This window comes from Podarcis gaigeae, assembly GCF_964106915.1.
Source record: "Podarcis gaigeae genome assembly, chromosome: 6".
Lineage (NCBI taxonomy): Eukaryota > Metazoa > Chordata > Lepidosauria > Squamata > Lacertidae > Podarcis > Podarcis gaigeae.
Genome location: NC_139682.1, coordinates 25,395,298 through 25,414,093, shown reverse-complemented (window position 1 = coordinate 25,414,093; position 18,796 = coordinate 25,395,298). Strand labels below are relative to the sequence as shown.

The 18,796-nt window shown below is 41.9% G+C and overlaps 1 protein-coding gene across 6 annotated transcripts in view; it reads left to right on the top strand.

Moving 5' to 3' along the window:
- PPP1R16B (protein phosphatase 1 regulatory subunit 16B) overlaps positions 1-16,087 on the top strand; it is a 109,538-nt gene extending 93,451 nt beyond the window's left edge. For 5 of the 6 annotated variants that reach the window (XM_083746241.1, XM_083746242.1, XM_083746245.1 and 2 more), the window contains 8 exons: positions 3,415-3,560; positions 6,388-6,491; positions 7,715-7,839; positions 10,574-10,699; positions 11,329-11,404; positions 11,734-11,863; positions 13,554-13,722; positions 14,512-16,087. In XM_083746241.1, the coding sequence (XP_083602367.1) occupies positions 3,415-3,560; positions 6,388-6,491; positions 7,715-7,839; positions 10,574-10,699; positions 11,329-11,404; positions 11,734-11,863; positions 13,554-13,722; positions 14,512-15,033 (1,398 nt within the window). In that variant the 3' untranslated portion in view covers positions 15,034-16,087. Of the gene's footprint in view, positions 1-561; positions 1,036-3,414; positions 3,561-6,387; positions 6,492-7,714; positions 7,840-10,573; positions 10,700-11,328; positions 11,405-11,733; positions 11,864-13,553; positions 13,723-14,511 lie in introns of those variants that run through there. The other variant, XM_083746246.1, reaches the window with a different exon arrangement.
- The last annotated feature ends 2,709 nt before the right edge of the window (positions 16,088-18,796 follow it).

The window sequence follows — 18,796 nt, the reverse complement described above, 5'->3', positions numbered from 1 at the left end:
AAATTTATTCATGTATGTGACTACAGCAGCAAGAATGTTATTTGCCCAAAAATGGAAGGAAGTCCTGACGAAAGAAGAATGGATACAAAAACTTATGGACTATGCAGAAATGGTGAAACTTACCAGAAAAACAAGAAATCAAGATAACAAACATTATATATATATAATGTATATATAATGTATATATATATATATATATATATGAATGAATGGAAATGGTTTATTGAATATTTACAAACAAATTGTAAACAGATAAGGACATTGGCAGGGTTACTGTAATAACCTGCAGCTTCATCAGAGTATATAATTAAAGTAGATGAATAAAAGAATAAGTTATTTAGAATATGCAGGAAATGATAAAAAAAATCAATTTCAGGAACCATAGAAAGAGGAGGAAGTCAAGTTTTGAAATGTTAAGATGACTGTAAAACTATTGAAATGTGGGGAGAGAGAGAGAGAGAGAGAGAGAGAGAGAGAGAGAAAGAATTGTACCTGTTGTTCACACAAACTCCACTCTGGCTAATAATTTTATGTTGGGTAAAATAGCACGGGAGAATGTTTAAACCTCACTCCCCGAGATCCAGATGCACACAAGCATCCTCACATCTGTTTTTAATAAACTAATACAAGGATGTGGATCACAGCTGGTTCAGAAAGCCCCTGCCAATATTGGACTTAAAGGCTAACCCAGTAGAAGACAGCTTTATGTGTTTTGAACCAACTGTGTAGGTTAAAGGGTCACAGCATAAGCAGAAGAGTCCTCAAACTGGATGTGCTACATGCATGTTTCTGATCTTCAAAACAACCCTAAAGATGATGAGAAAAGGACCATGCAGGATAATTGGCAGATCATTCTAGGGTGGATCATTATAAGGCAGATCATTCAGGTTGATAATGTGTTTGAATGGGCTTTTGATGTGGGGGAAATGAGACTGGACTCACTGTCGTATCCTTATTTCCTCAACTTTCTGAAATCAGATGGCTGCTGGGTTTTCCGGAGACCATCTGGATGCCTATTTTCTAGGCACTGAGGAGGTGGGTAGTAACAACAGAGGGAGGGTTGTTAAGCTGATTCTGGAGGCGGATAACTGCATCCAAATTTCGTTCTTTCTTAGTAGGTTTTGTAAATGCAGCTATTGATGCCCCATGGCTGAAGCCCAGATTCTTCTGCAAATGAGCATTATTTTTCTGGCACTGGGTAGTTGTTTACTTTGACATGCAAACTAGCTCCTGAAACAAGCTAAATATAAAGATATATATTTAAATATATATTTCAGCAAAGCTTCTAAAATCTTAATGGCAGTTGGTATCTGTTCTGGTTGGTTGGTTTGTTTGTTTAACTGATTTTATGTAAGTGCTGTGGTTGTTTTAAACTGTTGTTCTATTTCAAAAATTGTTTTTATATATGTAATTGCAAACTGTTTCTTAATATATGTAACTGTTTTAGATACATGGTTGTATTGTAAATCACGTTGAGGTGTCTCATAGGAAGTGATTCATAAGTTAAGTTAAATAAATAAATAAATATGATGATGTTTCCTTTTTGTTGTCCCTGTGACAAAGGAAAACATTTTTGGTCTGTAAAAGTGACTTTCTAGTCAGGTGGGAAAGCTTCAGACAGGGATTTTTTGCAGAAAGCAAGCTTACTAAAATTATTGACTCCAGTATCATATATTGACCAGGCTCATTGTTCAGTCATCACATAGCTTAAAAACTGTTTGTTCCTCTAGTCAGGAGCAGAAATGAGGACATACAAGGGTTAGTTTATACCATTTTGGTGATAAATGCAAACATTAATAGATAATGTGAACATGTAACAATGTCATATCACTACTGCAGATGGAAGGCAAATTTCTAGACAACTGAACTCCAGATATCCTTTTGTTGTTGGTATTTGACATTTAGAATTTCCTAGGGTGGTGTTGGTTTCATAATGGCACCACACTAAAGGCCCGATTCCAACATTATGTGCAATGGACTTCCTGGAGGGATTGTATTTGCAGGTTGTGCCTCCTGTCGACATAGTGATCAGTTGGGTAGGGAATGAGGCAATCTTTTAGATATCCTGGTCCTGGTTTGTGAAAATTCACCAGCATTTTAGTGCAAATTCCTCCTAATGTATGGATCTTTGTCTGCTGTTTTGCCTAAGCTACACATTTTTGCAAATTGATTTCCCCTAACATAATGCATTTTTAAATATTATTTTCACTAATATATGCATTTGCATTTTTGTGTACATCTCTTGACTGGAGAACTGCACCATTTTGAGAAGTGTGATGGATAGCTGCCCACATAGTGCAAATTAAGTTTGACTTTAAATGTGAATTGAATCAAATTTCTCCCCTCACTCCCATCCCGAAGTATCAGGAACAAGCCAGGCCGAATTCAAGGTGTCACAATTAAGATATAAAGCCCTCAATAGCTTGGAACCAGTTTATTTAAAGGATCATCTCACCCCCATATGTACCCAGTTAAGTGCATCAGTCTGCTGGAACTGGCACTTCTGCAAGCTCTCCATAACATCTGCAGCTCCAAGATCTGTTTGCAGAACAGGACATGGATGGCACTGCTTTTTCCCTGCCTTAAAACTGCATCATGGGGAAGCGAAATAGCCCTGAATTTTCATCTACAGCTATGAAGTCTAATTTTCTGGAAGGCAGATTCAAGGAAATCGCCAGAGATCAGTGGTTTTGTTTATGTGGTGGCCCCTGGGTGGAAAACACCAGCCTCTATATTCTGCACTGTAAGCTTTATGAAACACCTAGGCATAAGTATTTAAAGAAATCTTTAGCAGTAGTTGCTACCCTCCGGAATATGGATGAGGTTAAATATCTGTTGTCCAGTTCAGACAGGTCTGTAATGTTTAGCACAGCTCAACTTAGACAAAGCCATGTGGCCTTCCTTGAGTGCCAAGATTCTGTTTTTATGTATGTTTTATTTATTGTACAGGTCAAGTTTCTTTCTGTATGGTTCTTATGTATAATTTATGTCCATATGTTTCTGTTTGGCTGAAACCTGTATTTGGTTGCCTTATTAATATATCTGAATTTGAATTAGCCTACAATGTTTGTTCTGCATTTGCAAGAAATCATTCCTTCAGTGTGGCGGCCCCTGTTCTTAGCATTCCCTGCCAGTTAATATTAGACAGGTGCCTCATTGTACAGTTTTCAAGGCCTGCTAAAACCATTTTTGTTTAGGCAATCTTACCCAGACATGTAATTTTACTATGTCTATTTGGCTTTTATATTTTGATAATTTTACTATGTTAGCTGTTTTAAAATCTGTGGGTGGTTCCCCCTTTTTAATGATTCCCTCCCTTTAATGTAAACTTGCCTGAGATTATTATGTTGTTTAAGTGGGTTATTGATTTTGTTAAATGAAACAAAACCTCTGCTGTCTTTTAATTCTCAACAGTGCTGCATAGACAACTATGAAGAGGTCGTTAAGCTTCTTCTGAACCATGGTGCCAATGTCAACGCAAAGGACAATGAGCTGTGGACTCCTCTGCATGCGGCAGCAACATGTGGACACATCAACCTGGTGAAGATTCTGATTCAGCAGTAGGTGACCTGTGTTACTTTTCTGTCTTATGCTGGAACGGACCCATTTTGAATACCTTTGATAAAAGTTGGGGTCCTTGTTGCTTAGTCATGTGTTTCCAGTCCATCCCCTCTGCTGTTAGTCTTAGCTGATCAGCAACACTTATTTGATTTCAAACAATGTGTCACCTGACATTCTGATGTCAGGTGATTGACAGGCAGGCAGACCTCAAACTGCCAAAGGTGGTCCATGGGGGTGAAGGACATCAGAATCAGACTTGTCTGATCCAGTTCACTAGCCTACCCTTGGCCAGCCAGAAACTACAGCAAGTAGCAGGAACAAGACACGAGAGATGAATATTTTGGGCAGCCAGCCACACAGCATCCATTGTTTTTGCATTCCAGAACAACAGTCCTGGTATTCCCCCATGGGTAAGCAGTCCTATAGTTCTTCATGACTTATTCAGATTAGACTTGGCAGAAGTGAAGGTTTGGATTTATGCCACACTTCATTTCATGTTACCACTTGATATAAGCTAGAGTGCCAGAAAGTGGTTCACAGAACAGTTTATTCAGTCAGGGTGCTACTGATGAGAAGGCCCTGTTCTGCATCTCAACCCTTTGTGCCTCATAGGGCAGAGGGACACAGGACAAAGTCTCTCTCAGTGCCCCAGTACATGGGCAAGTTCATGTGAGAAGAGATGGTCCTTAAGACATCCTGATCTCAAAGAGTTCAGGCTCTTTTTACCTTGAATTGGATCTGGAAACAAATTGGATTTGCCCTTCTGCTTTGCAAATGTATAATGTGTTGATGCTCCATGGAGATTCTAATTTTTAAAAAAAAGGAAGAAGGAAAAGTAAACCACAAGAGTCTGATGTCAGCCATCTTGTATGTTTAATGTGCTACTTCATAACTGCCAGTTTCTGAACCTACCTTATATGGCTGTTATGAATCAAAAATTGGGGGTAACCTGAGCTCCCTGGAGGAAGAAAGGGATACAAATATGGTAGGATAAATAAATTCTGCTTTGCCTGTGCCTCAATAATAAGAATGCTGTTGTTTTTGCACCGTGCCAGTTGATTCTCTGTACCAGAAGAAGCAATGGACTGGGAGTTTTTCCCCCAGAACACAACACAGCATGTGGTTGTTGCAATCAAAGTAGTATTCAGTAAGAAGTCTATCAGATCAAAGGGTCTGTTTAAATACAGAATCAAAAGGCTTCAATGCCACAACATGGAACCCAGAGAGACCTGTAGAAGTAGCAGCCGTACAAAGGATGTCAGATCCTGTGCTTTGTTTGCTGATTTAGACGGACTCTATAAAAAGAACCTGCAAGTGTGTTTTACAGTGTAATTTCCTCTGTTCTCATGGGGAGGAAAAATGAGCATGAATATCAATGGAAGCGACTGCCTAGTCTCCACTTCAAAGGGATATAAATGTCAAGGCAGATCAAGCTTAATCTGTATTAGGATATTATTTTCACGTTGAGGCCACATGTGGTTCAGAATATATTGGGACACCCCTAGGATTTTGTTACAGGCACGGGAATTGACTTGGTGAAGCAGAATGGTGGGCCTGTCGGTTTTTGTGCCCTGTGCAAAATGGAATGCATGACTGAGAGAAATGTGGGAACGGGACAGTGAAAATGCATGTGAGAAAGACAAGCTCTTACATCTTGGGGTGAGAGGGAGACAAGCTCTCACCATTTGGGGTGAGGAGGGGGGCTGGTTCTCTTGCAAGAAGGCAAAGATCCACAAGGTTAGAGGCAGCTGATGTAGTAACTGCATTATCGATTTAGGTAGGGTGGTAATAAAATTCCAGAGAAGCACGATCTGTGTGACTCCTTAATGACATATGCTATTTGGACTGAGAAGCTAATCTGGAAGTAAGGGCTTTATACAGTCTGGTGTATCCCTACTGGCCTGGATTTATGCTGTGTGATCAACTGATTGTATTCAGGCTAGAACTATGGACTAGAGGGTGTTCTTGATCTACAGCAGCAGTGCAGAGTGGCCCTCACAATGGTGTTGCGACTCCCAACTCCTATCAGCCTCAGCTAACATGGCCAATGGTCAGGGTGCTATAATCCAACAACAACTGGAAGGTCATAGGCTCCCGCCCTTTAACTACAGAGCCTAATCCACTTGGTTTTCTGAGAGACAAGAGATTAGAGTACTGTGACCAAACAGTGACAGCTGGAGGCTCCGATTCAGATTCTCTCAGGTGTCTTGCTGTATTAAGTGGGAAGGAACTGTTGTTTTCTTTGGGAGTTTATAATTGAAGGTATTTTAATTCCATCTTAGAATCCAATGAATTCACTGAAAGTCTTTCTTAGCAGTTGCCTTTCCTTATCACCTAGGGGGCAATCCTGGCGGCAGATGGAAAAAGTAATGGGGATACAGTTCCCCATGACTAAAGTAAGGTCTCAACTCCCACCTGCTTTACTTCATTTGGCTCTGGGGGAAAAACACCTCTGAAACCCACCACAGTCCTATATGTCTCCAGTAATGCACTGTTAAGTTTTGGGCACCATGTCTGAGTCGTTGTTGTCAATTTATTTATACCCCACCTTTTCCCCTGACAGGGAATCAAGACAGCTTACAAATAAAAAGAACAGCTAAAATCTTAAAGAAAAAACAATAATTAAAAAACAATTAAAATTGATAGAGTTAAGCCTATAAAGCAAACAGATAATTGCAATAAAAACAGCAGAGCACCATCCCTTTCATTAAAAGCAGTCAGTTCTCAAAAGCTTGATGGAACACGATTTGCTGTCCCGTGCTGTGCATTACCCTTGAGATCCTTGAAGCGTGCTGATATCTCTCATGCCTGGCTTTCTCCTTGCAGTGGAGCAGACCTGCTAGCGGTGAATGCAGATGGGAACATGCCATATGACCTGTGTGAAGACGAACCAACTCTAGACGTCATTGAGACCTGCATGGCATACCAGGGTAAGGCCCGGTTATGAGAAACTGGAGCTTCAGGTGTGGGCTTGTGTTGCTATTTGACATCTTCCTGTGGAGGTTGAATGTCCAGTGCAGGCGACTCCAGCATCCCATCCCAGCATGGCTCATAGCAAGAATGATGAGAGCTGTAGTCCAGCTACATCTGCAGAGCCACAGGTTCCCTCATCCCTGTAAAGGAACAGCCATGCTGCTATTAGAAAATGTATTAGGGGTGGATGTGTGTTGCGTCACATGAGCAGCAGAAGCATGCAGCCTTCTAAGGCCATTATAAAACCCAAACCTTCATGGCATGGTGACACTGTGGAGGGTTGGGGAGGGGTATGTATTATTTGTGAGCACCCAGGCCATGTTCTCATGAGTCAAACTATTGATAGCCACCAATTTAGAGGAATTTAAAAGAGGATTAGACAAAGGTTAGGAATAATGGTAGCTGTAGTCTACCTGTTACCCTATCCCTGATCTAGCACATTAAGTTATCTTTTCGCATCCATGAAAATATTTAGGTTTAAAGTAGCTCTGTTCAGCTGCACAACTGCTGCACCAAACTTTAATTTCTTCTGGCAGTTTTGTGCCCAGTCCTGGGCAAAAGAAAACCATTTCCTGGAAGTAAACAAGTCTCTCCCCATGCAAAACTATGTATGTGCCCTGATGTTCCCCACATGTACACCAGAGCTGCTGAAGTCAATGACTGCAGTCCAGCAGATTTATTTATGTATATCCATCCCCGTAACCATTTTGATTACTATTTGTTGATTTTTTTCTATGTGTGTAGTCTAAGGGGCTAGCTACATGTTATGTGCAAATAAAGGCGTTATTAATTCTGATGCTGCTGGGTTTTTTAAAAAAATAAAAACAAAAACTGCTCTGTTTGAAACACAAAAGCAGCAGGGAGGTATGCTTAAACCCAGCCAGATGGGCTGGGTATAAATAATAAATTATTATTATTTTATTACTATAAACCTTTTGTCATCCAGATGTTTCTTTGCTCCAAATGCCTCACTCTCTCATCTGGCTTTCCCCCTGAAATTAAAAAAAAGGTGTTCATAAGTTGAAGCATGCCTCCTGGAACAGATTTATTTTAAAAGCCACTCTCCTATACACATTTGCCTGTAACATGTATGTTAGCCTTTAAGCTAACCAAACTATTTTTCCGTTAAGTCAAATAGAACCTCATGCTGTTCCTACTCCTCTCCTTTTGCTCACTGTAGGAATCACACAGGAGAAAATCAATGAGACGCGAGCTGCGCCAGAACAGGCAATGGTTGATGATATTACAGAGATGATAGCAACAGGGCAAGATCTGAACAGGACCGATGCACAAGGTGCTACGCTGGTGAGCCATATTCTCACTGAATTATTATAAGAAGCTGGCTGCCTGCCTGTCTTTGGATGTAATTGGACTTGTAAATCTTTGACATTTCCTTTATTGCTTTTTTGCTGTGGATCTTCTTGAAATGATGGATGTTCAGGGTAGACAATTACTTTTTAAGAGGGCTGAAAGGAATTTCGGTTCCAGTGGTATATTATTTTTATATTAGCCCAATCAAATCTTTATCATTACGGTTGATGGCCAGCATTAAGAAACCAGGATAAGAGGGTTATGTTGCTCTTATTTTAGTTATTCCATTTGTGTTTCGCCTTTTCTCCAAGGAACTCAAGGTTCTCAATAGCTCTTCCCCCCCCTTTTTTTCTCACAACAGCCATGTGAGGTAGGTAAGCCTGGGTGTGTGTTAAAATGCAATACATGAGAGCTCCATGACCTGATGTCCCGAAGCTTCTATTTTTAGCTTTTAAAATTACTGCAAGGGTTTCCATTTTGATTGGCCCTGCGGCAATAGAGGAAGAGTTGTATTTTCCACAGCGGGGCAAATAGCAGCTTTGCAGGAGGGGATTTAGATCAGGGGAATTTTGCAAGGAGGGAACGGTTAACTCCTCCTCCCTCCCAAATCTGTATCTCTTCTAAGCTGCTTTATTATTTTAAAAAAACCTTCTGTACTTTGGCCCTAGTATGAGCAGGCATTGACAACACACCCTTGCCCCTCCCCCGAATACTCCCCACACTCTGGGCTGACCCACAGTCAGACATCTGGGCTCCTGCTTAACTATTTATTCCTCCCCCCACCTGCTACCTTTTTACAGCCTTCCTCTAAGCAGCTCAGCTTGGTGTGCAATGAGGAGTTTATCTCACGACAGCATCACTAAACCTCTCTGAGGGTTCACCTGAGAAGTGGTGACTAAATATACAGCCCTTGTATGTGCATTCCGCCATAGGAATTGCTCCAAGGACATCCTTCTGGCTGAAAAAAGCATCATTTCATCACTGGCACAAAATGGGAGATTCTGATCGCTAACTACACCTGGTTTTGTTACTGTAGTTAGGGGTCAGGGATTAACACAACATCGCATGAACTCTTCCAGATAGGAACAGTTTGAGAGTGTGTTGGGTGTGTGTGGATCTCATCCCTTTTTGCTGTGGTCTTGGGTAACAAAACAGGTGGCTACATAATGTTCAGTATGAGTTAATTCTGCAAGTGAGCTTTAAATTGATTCTCACACTCATCAGTGCTTAGGAAAATGAAACCACGTTCATTTTTAATCTGGAATAAATACCGTGGTGTTCAAGAGTAGGTTTGTATGTTAAGAGCTGCCACCACCGACTGCTGAAATGTGGCAGGTCAGGTGTCCTAAATGAAATTGGTGTTTGCAATTGCTAGTTCTCATCAAATGCACAGGTTGCTGCACTTTATTAATTTTAGCATTCCATGGGACAATTGCTAGTATTACTATCCCTCCTTCCCTACAGAGGTGTGTCTGGCACCTTCACTGCATATTTCCACAGTATGCTGAAGATGCATCTATTTACCCTGGCCTTTAACACTTGAGATGCATATTTTTGGACCCACCCTGATCATAATTTGTTGTAAACCATTTTTTATATTGTATTTAAAATTGCAGCAACCTTCACCAGGATCTTACGAGTGAAGATCTGTTTTGTTGTTTGATTGATTAATAATATTAATATCCACTTCAGGAAAACAGTATAGCAACATAGCTTAGTTTGTAGTGCAGGAAACTGTTAATCTCAGAGCTGTGGGTTTGAGTCCCACGTTGGACAGAAGATTTCTGCATTGCAGGGGGTTGGACTAGATGACCCTTGTGGTGCCTTCCAACTCCACAGTTCTGTAACTCTACAATTTTAAATCTTCTTCCCCAGTACTTGGCCCTGATCCAAATGGTGGTGGTTTGCGTGGGGGTGTGTGTGTTACTGCTATACAGCTGTTCTAACAGAGGGGGAATGTGTTGGGAGATTCACTTACGTTTACTCTGGCCCTAAGACAAGTTGTTTCAGTAGCAAAATTGATAACAAAAATCTGATTTGCACATCAAGCTCTCGCAAGGAATGCAAGGAGCTTCTCTATCATAGCAATGCTCCGTTCACTTGGAGCCCCCTATTGGTTTTGTGGAGTTCTGTCTGTTTGGCTGTTAATGGTGAGCTATGGGTAAAATGGAAAGGTTGTGGGTATTGAATTTATATCAAGCCATGCTTATTTGGCTGGGCCAGTATTAGGAGCAAGAGCCATAAGGGTTGTGCCATTGTGGCGGAGAACACATTTTGCACACAGCTTCAGTTCCCAGCATCTCCAAGTAAGGCTGGAAGAGACCAGGCAGACGGATGATCTGACTTGATATATGGCAACTTCCTATGTGCTCAATGCCATACTTTGCTTGGGATAGTCTTGATTTTATATTAGGATCAGGTTATCTGAGCTTGGCAAAACATCTGCAGATAATAAAGAGTCTTATTGCTAGCTGTACCGGTTCAGTGCTAAGAAATTAAGAGGCAATTGCTAAGCATTTGCTTTGAGATGGAAAGGAATGGGAGCTGAGGCAATCTTAAGAACTCTTAATTGCTGAAACGGATGCAAAGCTGAATGAGGTATTGGTACAAGAAGCTGGAGCCCAGTTGAGAATGCAGCTTAGGTCTTTGGGATGCGCTTAATCCTTAAGGTCAAGCTCTAGGTTGTTTCAGACTCAATATAAAAGGCATTGCCTTCTCCTTCTCCTAGTTGCATATAGCTGCAGCCAATGGCTACCTGCACGCAGCAGAGATTCTTCTGGACCATGGAACAAGGCTGGACCTCAAGGACTGGGATGGCTGGGAGCCCCTCCATGCTGCTGCCTTCTGGGGACACGTATGTGTTTTGTTTCCATCCTTTCAGAAGAGGGCAATACCAACTCATGAGAAGTAGTTCCTCAAAGACCTTTACCTATGATAGCTAAATAGAACCTCAATATTATTGGCTGGGGAGCAACCATGAAGAGAGCCTTATATCCTACCTGTGAGCTTCCCTGCTGTGGGGAGACAAGATGCTGCAGTACTTGACTGGAGAGCCAATGTGGTGTAGTGGTTAAGAGCGGTAGACTCGTAATCTGGTGAACTGGGTTTACATCTCCGCTCCTCCACATGCAGCTGCTGGGTGACCTTGGGCTAGTCACACTTCTCTGAAGTCTCTCAGCCTCACTCACCTCACAGAGTGTTTGTTGTGAGAGAGGAAGGGAATAGGAGATTGTTAGCCGCTTTGAGACTCCTTCAGGTAGTGATAAAGCGGGATATCAAATCCAAACTCTCTTCTTGACAAGGCCTTCTCCTACCTGCTCTGGCTAGGTTGAAGATGAAGTTCAAAACATATGGAGGGCAACAGACTTTTGGTCTGATTCAGCAATTTGGCTTTTCTTGCAATGCTAAGTTCACCTGTATAAAAGACATGGCCCTAGTGTTCGGAGGACTAGTAAGAATTTTGCTTTCTTTCCTTTATTCCAGATGCATATGGCAGAGCTGTTGGTGTCTCACGGCGCAAGCTTGAGCGCCCGAACCACCATGGATGAGATGCCAATAGGTGAGCTGTAATTCTGCCTCTGTTTGCACTTTCCATTCTTGGGCAAATGCATATCCTGGCTCCTCATCTGAATATCAGTCTTCTGGGGGCATGTTCTTTACACCACCCCCCACAAATTGCTGGATGGGGAAAAATCTGAACCCAAGACTGGTTTATGCACATGAATAAAAGAAGCTCGTGTTTTCTGTTCTCAGTCCCAGGTGTTGCTGGGCTTGGAGTACTCCTAATAAAATGCAGTGTGTGAGCTGGGGACTGTAGTTACCATGCAGTCTTTAGCTACATCATTGCAGGGCAGCTCAACTCAAGGGTTTGGTTTCTATTCCCTTTAGACCTCTGTGAAGAAGAAGAGTTTAAGGTTCTGCTCTTGGAGCTGAAGCATAAGCACGATGTCATCATGAAGTCTCAGATGAGGCACAAGTCCTCCCTGAGCAGAAGAACCTCCAGCACTGGAAGCAGAGGGTGAGTGAGCAGAGAGAAGCCATGTTGGCTAGATGTATAATTCCATACCTTTAGTGCTTGGCAAGTCTGAGCTTTGTAGCCGCTTAGTGGGATTTCCAACTGGCTGCAGTTGACTTCTATAAGCTTACTTTCAATAAATAAAAGCAGATTCAGCAGGAAAGGCAACCAAGCAAATGCACGCCATGATTGCAAGATTTAACTTGAGAATGTGGGCTTGTGGTGGGGACAATAATGATTTCCTACAAGAGATATTTTAGGAGGAAATCCTACAGGGTGGTTTATCGGGGGCTAAAATTAACCCTATCCTTATTATTATTTTATATTGCACTGTTACCAAAATGTGTTGTTTTACAGAAGAACATAAGCAAAAAAAAAAATATCAGGTGGTTCTTGCTACCAAGACCTTACAAAAACAATTTTATCTGTGTTAGTTTTGAAATATAGATCCAAAAAAAATGGGAGGGAGAGGCATGGGTTACAAGAAGTGAATCTGATCAAATGCAGTTGCACGCAGTTCTATACATGCTCTAAGTCCCTTGAACGCAGTGAGATTTTCTTAGGCCTGCATAGGATTGTGTTGTGTTGAATGTGAGAACTAAGGAGTTAATGATTCTCAACCTTTTTATATACCTACAGTATATTGAAGGAAGACGCACAGTTTGCTAGCATGGAATGAGAGCCACCTACTGACCACTTAGCATTATAGGAATTAATGCTTTAGTTATGAATTATGGAGCAATTACATGCCCTCGGCAAAAATATTATAGCAGATTTGCAGATTTGCTTACTCACAATAATTTATGCAAGCATTTCAATGAATTCAGTTGCTGCTAAACTAAGGCACAAGTTGACAGATTTTAGGCTTGCGCATGGGATCTTTTGAATTCTTTTTGCTACTGTCCTGAGATTCACAAGCTGCAGTCTTAAGTAAAAGATATACTCTTTGGCCAGTTAAAGAATTCTGAATTTGAGTAACAGAACTAAAGGAGCTCACAGCCTTTTCATGCAGAACTCCACTCCTGGGCTCTTCATTTCAGCAGTATAACTTAGGGTGTAAAGGGAGTCATTTTGCTGCTGCTATTATTAAATATAACTGGGAGTCAGAATCCCTTGCTTATAACCTCCAGGTTGGATTACTGCAATATGCTATATATGGGGCTGCCCTTGGCCTAGAAGCTGCAGCTAGTGCAAAATGCAGTGGCTTGGCTTCTCACTGGGGCAGCCTATCTCCACCATGTTATGGTACTGCTGAAAGGATTGCACTCACTGCCAATAAGCTGCCGAGCTCAATTCAAGGTGTTTGTTCTTGTGTACAAAGCTCTATACAGCTTGGGATGAGGGCATCAAAAATATTGCCTCACCCCACCTTGGAAAAAATGACGACTTTGAGTCACGGCTGGGAAAGGTGGGTGCGCTTAGGCCTGGCAGGTCAATCTCTGAAGTCCCATAGGCCTAATCACTATTACTACTACTACTAATAATAATATAATAATAATAAGTACAAAGGGTGAAGGGTACTTTCCTTATTAGCAAGGCCTGAAGATGCTTATATGCAATTTATATTCAACTTGGTGAAATATTCTGAAGGGCTGTTCACACTGCAAAGGTAGCTGCAGAACGATGAATGTAGCCGCTCCACTTCAGTGATTAATCTCTTCATAATCCCTCTCCTCTGTCCTTTTTTCTTCAGGAAAGTGGTACGGAGGGCAAGCCTTTCTGACCGAACCAACCTTTACAGAAAGGAGTACGAGAAGGAGGCTATCATCTGGCAGCAAATAGAATCTTCAGAAGAACAGAGGACCTCTGGCTACAACGGTGACATCAGAGAGTCTTGCTCCAACCAAGAGAACACAGATCCAGTAAGGGGCAAAGTAATAACTAACTAATCCTTCTGTTGGAGTGAAGGTATTTCCAGTGCTCCAAAGTAGAGTGGAGGTTTCGTTATCCCAATAGCCTATGCTCCAACGTGTGCTCATCTATCGCCTCATGCCGATCTCTTGGGGGGTGTCCCTTTTCCCCTGCCCTGCCAATCCAGGAAGGTTTTGGATAACTTGACAAAAAGAATGGAAGCAGACTGCCCTGTGTCTGCTTATCGGCTTATGAATGTTTTCATAAGCCACAGGCTAGCCTAACATAGCAGGCATGCATAGCTCCTTGGTGCATGGAAATCAGTAAGCGTCAGTCAAATGATAAATGGTTAGTCTGTGAAGAATACAGAGAACATAAAGATTTGATTGATTATGAAATAATCTAAGGAAGGGAAATGATTGAAGAACAGATGTAAATGCAAGTAAGACAACTAAGAGACTTGTGGTCAATGCAGTGGAAGTCTTTTATGATATTTTAACTAAGATTTATATATTGCAGTATTTGAAGCAAAAATTTGGTAATATTCCAGGTTCTGAAAAGTATTTTTTCTTTTCTTTTGTCTTTTTTCTTTATATCTTTTATTTTTCCTTTTATTTCTTTTTCTTAGTTTTCATTTTGGAAAATATGTATATAAGTATGTTTACAATGTTATGTATTCTTTGTTTTTCTTTGTTATTTTTTGTTTTTTGAAAAATTCAATGAAAATATTTTTTTTTAATTAAAAAAAAGATAAATGGTTAGTCATGGCTGAGCCTTTTTCATTTTCTTTTCTGTTTCAGAACTCTCCAGCAGATTCACCCACAGTCCTTCCGGAGCTGGTAACCAAAAGCACGCAGTGCGACTCGGAAACCCTCCTCCAGAACGGGCTCAACTTATCCTCTGCCACTTACCAATACTCTATCCCTAATGGAGATGTTTGGAAAATGCATTCTGCCCTGGACAATGAGGCAGGCCAAGCACTGCCCTATGAAACCCCTGGAGTCCCTGACTCTCATCAGATCTGGGGGGGCTACAAAGAAAGGAGCCACCAAACCCTTGCGGAGCTGAAACGGCAGCGGGCAGCAGCGAAGCTTCTCAACCACCCCTTCATCAGCACACACTTTGGGAGCAACGGGGGCAGCACAGCTGAGAACGGGGGAGAAGCGAAAGAGCACCTCATTAGCTCCAGGACTCCTTCCTATACGTCCAATGGGACTTCAGTTTATTACACAGTGTCGAGCGGTGATCCACCTCTCTTAAAGTTCAAAGCTCCCATGGAAGAAATGGAGGAGAAGGTGCATGGGTGCTGCAGAATTTCCTGATCCAATTTCATTGCTAACCAGCTGAGATGCTAAGCTGGGTAGGCATGTTGCATCCTCTGCTGAGTCTTGGTTGTTATCACTGCGGAAGGGGAGAATCTGGATCAGTCATCTCAGGCCAGGCTGTCCCAGGCTTACTCATTTTTAGTACCTTACTTTGCTTTTGCAATTCCATTAAAAAATCAAGCAAGTGTAGGTGGCAGAGAGAAATCCAGGACAGCTCCTTATTGCATACTCTTGTCCACACACGAGAGAGAGAGAGAGAGAGAGAGAGAGAGAGAGAGAGAGAGATCGCATTACATCCATGTGATTGCTAACCCCATCTCTATTTCTGAGCTTCTTGGGCCACCATGCTCCTGAAAAATGGCACTTTGGGAACAAACCCTCTCAACACATCCTTGGTGCACCATTACCAAAGGTATGTGATCCAAACCCGAGCACTTTTTCGAGCAGCGTAGGTGGACTGTTGAAGGACTCACTTTGCCTACACAAATGTGAGGTTTTTGCACACAGAAGACATATGCACTTTACTTCAACAACCAGTAGACTGTTCTGTGACAACACAGTTGGGACACTTAGCCATCCTGTTGCCAATTTTTTTGAGCCACCATTTCCTGTTGTGCTCTTTGTACAAACACAGAGAGTTGGATAGGTCTTCTCTGCAAGCGGCAACCCTGTTATAAATGGGTGGGATATTCTGAGCTCCTTAGAGGAGTGATACAGCTAAAGGGGATTAATGGTTCACACATAACCTCCATTGCAGTCCTTTCACTTAGCACTTGGGCATAATTTGACACATGGCTGGCAAATTCAACTTGAAGTTCATCATATTTCATCAGAGAGCAGCTGTGTTTGGATTACCCCCTCCCCCCAAAAAAACCACTGTTGGGGAAAGATTAAGGTGGATGGGATCTTCTTCCATTTGTCTAAACATTATTTTTTGTCACTTGGACCGTTGTAATTGTATTTTTGGTTAGCCCATGCTTACTATGCCTAAGAGAGTATTTGAAATGGCTCTTGAACATTAAAGTTTGTGGCCTGTTTTGTTTTGGCAAAATCTTCCTGTTTTGCTGTGATTCTCATATCATCCTCTGATATTTGCAATTTCTGGCTTTTCTCAGCTATTCCTCAGCTATTTTAGTAACCAGGGTTACTAAAATAAGGTTTGGAAACACTCAGCTGTTTAAAAATATAGGCAGTACTGTACATTGAGAAAGATGCAGGGCCATCAATGAAAATTGCTGGGTTGAGTTCTCCTTTACCATAACATGCAGCAGTAACATTTATCCCATGTTGTGGTGTCATGGCATTGTGCATTACCTCACCTTACTCATTGACTGATGTGACTGCAGATGGGGAAACACTTCATTTCATGACATTGTGCAAGAAATAGCAGATCTTATGGAAAGACAGCCTCATATCATCTGTCTCGTGTAATTCTGCTCACATGGGAAGCTCTTGACAGTGAACAAAAGCTGTCACACAGCAATAAGAATATTAACCAAGGGCTGGAAGCAAATCCTGCGGCCAAATAACCATGCTGCTCATTGAAGGTCTTCAGCATGAGTAGCCTCTCCTTCGGCCAGACCATTGTGCAAGAATGGGCATTCATCTTAAATTCCCCCAAACATCAGTTTATTTACTTCTGAAAGGCTGCTTAGTTTTGCACGTACTATGCATTCTCATCTCTTAAAGATTAGACTCGGAATTCTTTCTCTGACAGCTCAAAGACCACGTCACTGCGGCATCCATTTTGAGAGCGAGGCCTAGCTTTTCCTTTATGGCAAAAACAATATACAATGCACAGCATAGCTATCTAAGATGGCTGACTTGCCGTCTCAACCTCTGCAGAATACAAAGCTGCTGCAATGATATTGAAAGCAGCTGTAGGCCATGTGCAGTCCAAATCTCCAAGTGGGGTAATCTCTCAGGGGGCTAGGTATATACTTGAGTTGGGTTTCCTTGGGATGTCGGTCACTGGAGGTTTGTGGTGGTGTCTTTGTGATGCATGGCTTTATAACACACATGCAGGTTGAGCATTAGATAAAAGGGCTCACATCATTAACACTCCAACAGAACTTGATTTCCTAATAGTTTATTTTGGGGGCAGCTTTTTTTTTTTTGGTGGTTATGGGTCATCACAGTCATTGCTTTGGTTTCTCATCGAGTAAAATCAGGCCTTTGTATGTTCTTTGTCTTTGGTCACAAAGTTAGATTAGCTCCCTTCTTTCCTACTTGCTCCCAGCCAGAGGAAGTGACACGTAGCTCTTCCCTTCCAGAATCACTGATCCATTGAGACATCTCCTTAACCGAGTCAGGTCCTTGACCATTCTTCCAGGGCCATCAAGATAATCTTGAACAATCCTGTTTGTCACATCTACTTTCTTCTTATCCAACTCTACAAAGAACCATGGGGCTGTGAGGAATCCCAGCATCTTGGCTAGCCATCGTCACCCCAGAACATAGCAATATATGCTCCAGGTATAAGCAGTGGAGGGAAAACAACTATAGCCACTTACTGCTATAGTATGGGCAGGATTCAACCAATGAGTCACAGTAGTGGAAGCCCGTGGAAAGACTCCCACTTGTGCAACAGGGCTTCCCCCACTTCCCTCCCCCGTGCCACCTGAAATTGGCTTGGAGGGTTGTGAGAACCTGCACAACGCATGGCGGAGATCACTCCAGCTAGCAAGCTGAAACACTTGCCCTGATGGAATTATCTATCATAGCGCAACATTAAATTCCTCCATATATGTCCTGGGTCTGGGCCACATACCTGCCTAAACGTGACGTGTAAATAAGCCTTGGTGTAAGAGAGAGTATAGAAGCAATAACAGTTATGGCTTTGCAAAGGGTATATCTCATTTAAGTGATTTTGTTGAGAAAGCACCTCTGGAGCTAGAACTGAGAAAACTAGTAAAATAATCGAAGATTGCACACACAATGCAGTAAACTTGCAAAAACTCTTTCAGCTCAGTTAATCAGGTTCTGCTTAGTGCATTCTTTGCTTGTCCTCGCAGTATAATTTACACCACAGATTTTGAAAAAGAAGCCCCAATTAGGGCCCTCCAGATTTTATTGGGACTGTAACTTCTATCAAGCCCACTTAAACCACAAGCTGTAAACCCCTCTTTTTTTCCTTGATTCACCACTCTTAGTTTGTGCAAGGGAGACAAACTATAAGCGTGGATGTTCTGCGTAGTGTGGCAGCGGCAGCAGCAGAAGCTGACCAAAGTGATCACAACCTTCAGGCTGGGAATCCATGTTTGCTCATTCATTCTAAGCCGCAGTTCAGCTTAGCTGTATGTGAAAAACCGGGTTGTTGTCTTTCCTGTTATCAGATGGAAAAGCAGAAGTAGATATGCACAAGGAATATGGGGGTAGTTTTTGAAGATACGAATAGTTCCTTAATTAACATCTTGAATGTGACAGATCACTTTAATGTTCAGTGTGTCTGTTCTGAACAAAAGTCTACTGTGCCCTCAACTGGAGAGTAATTGTTACTGCACATCATCTATTTTGCTGTCAGCTAGTGAATTACACAGTGCCATTTTCCTATAGATCCTTCATAACCCGTGTAACCTAAATAAATCTGGCAATTTCTGAAGGCATAGTTCTTTCCATAGTACGTTTCTGAGCACAATTCAAAGTGTTGGTGCTGACCTTTAAAGCCCTAAACGGCCTCGGTCCAGTATACCTGAAGGAGCTTCTCCACCCCCATCATTCTGCCCGGACACTGAGGTCCAGTGCTGAGGGCCTTCTGGCG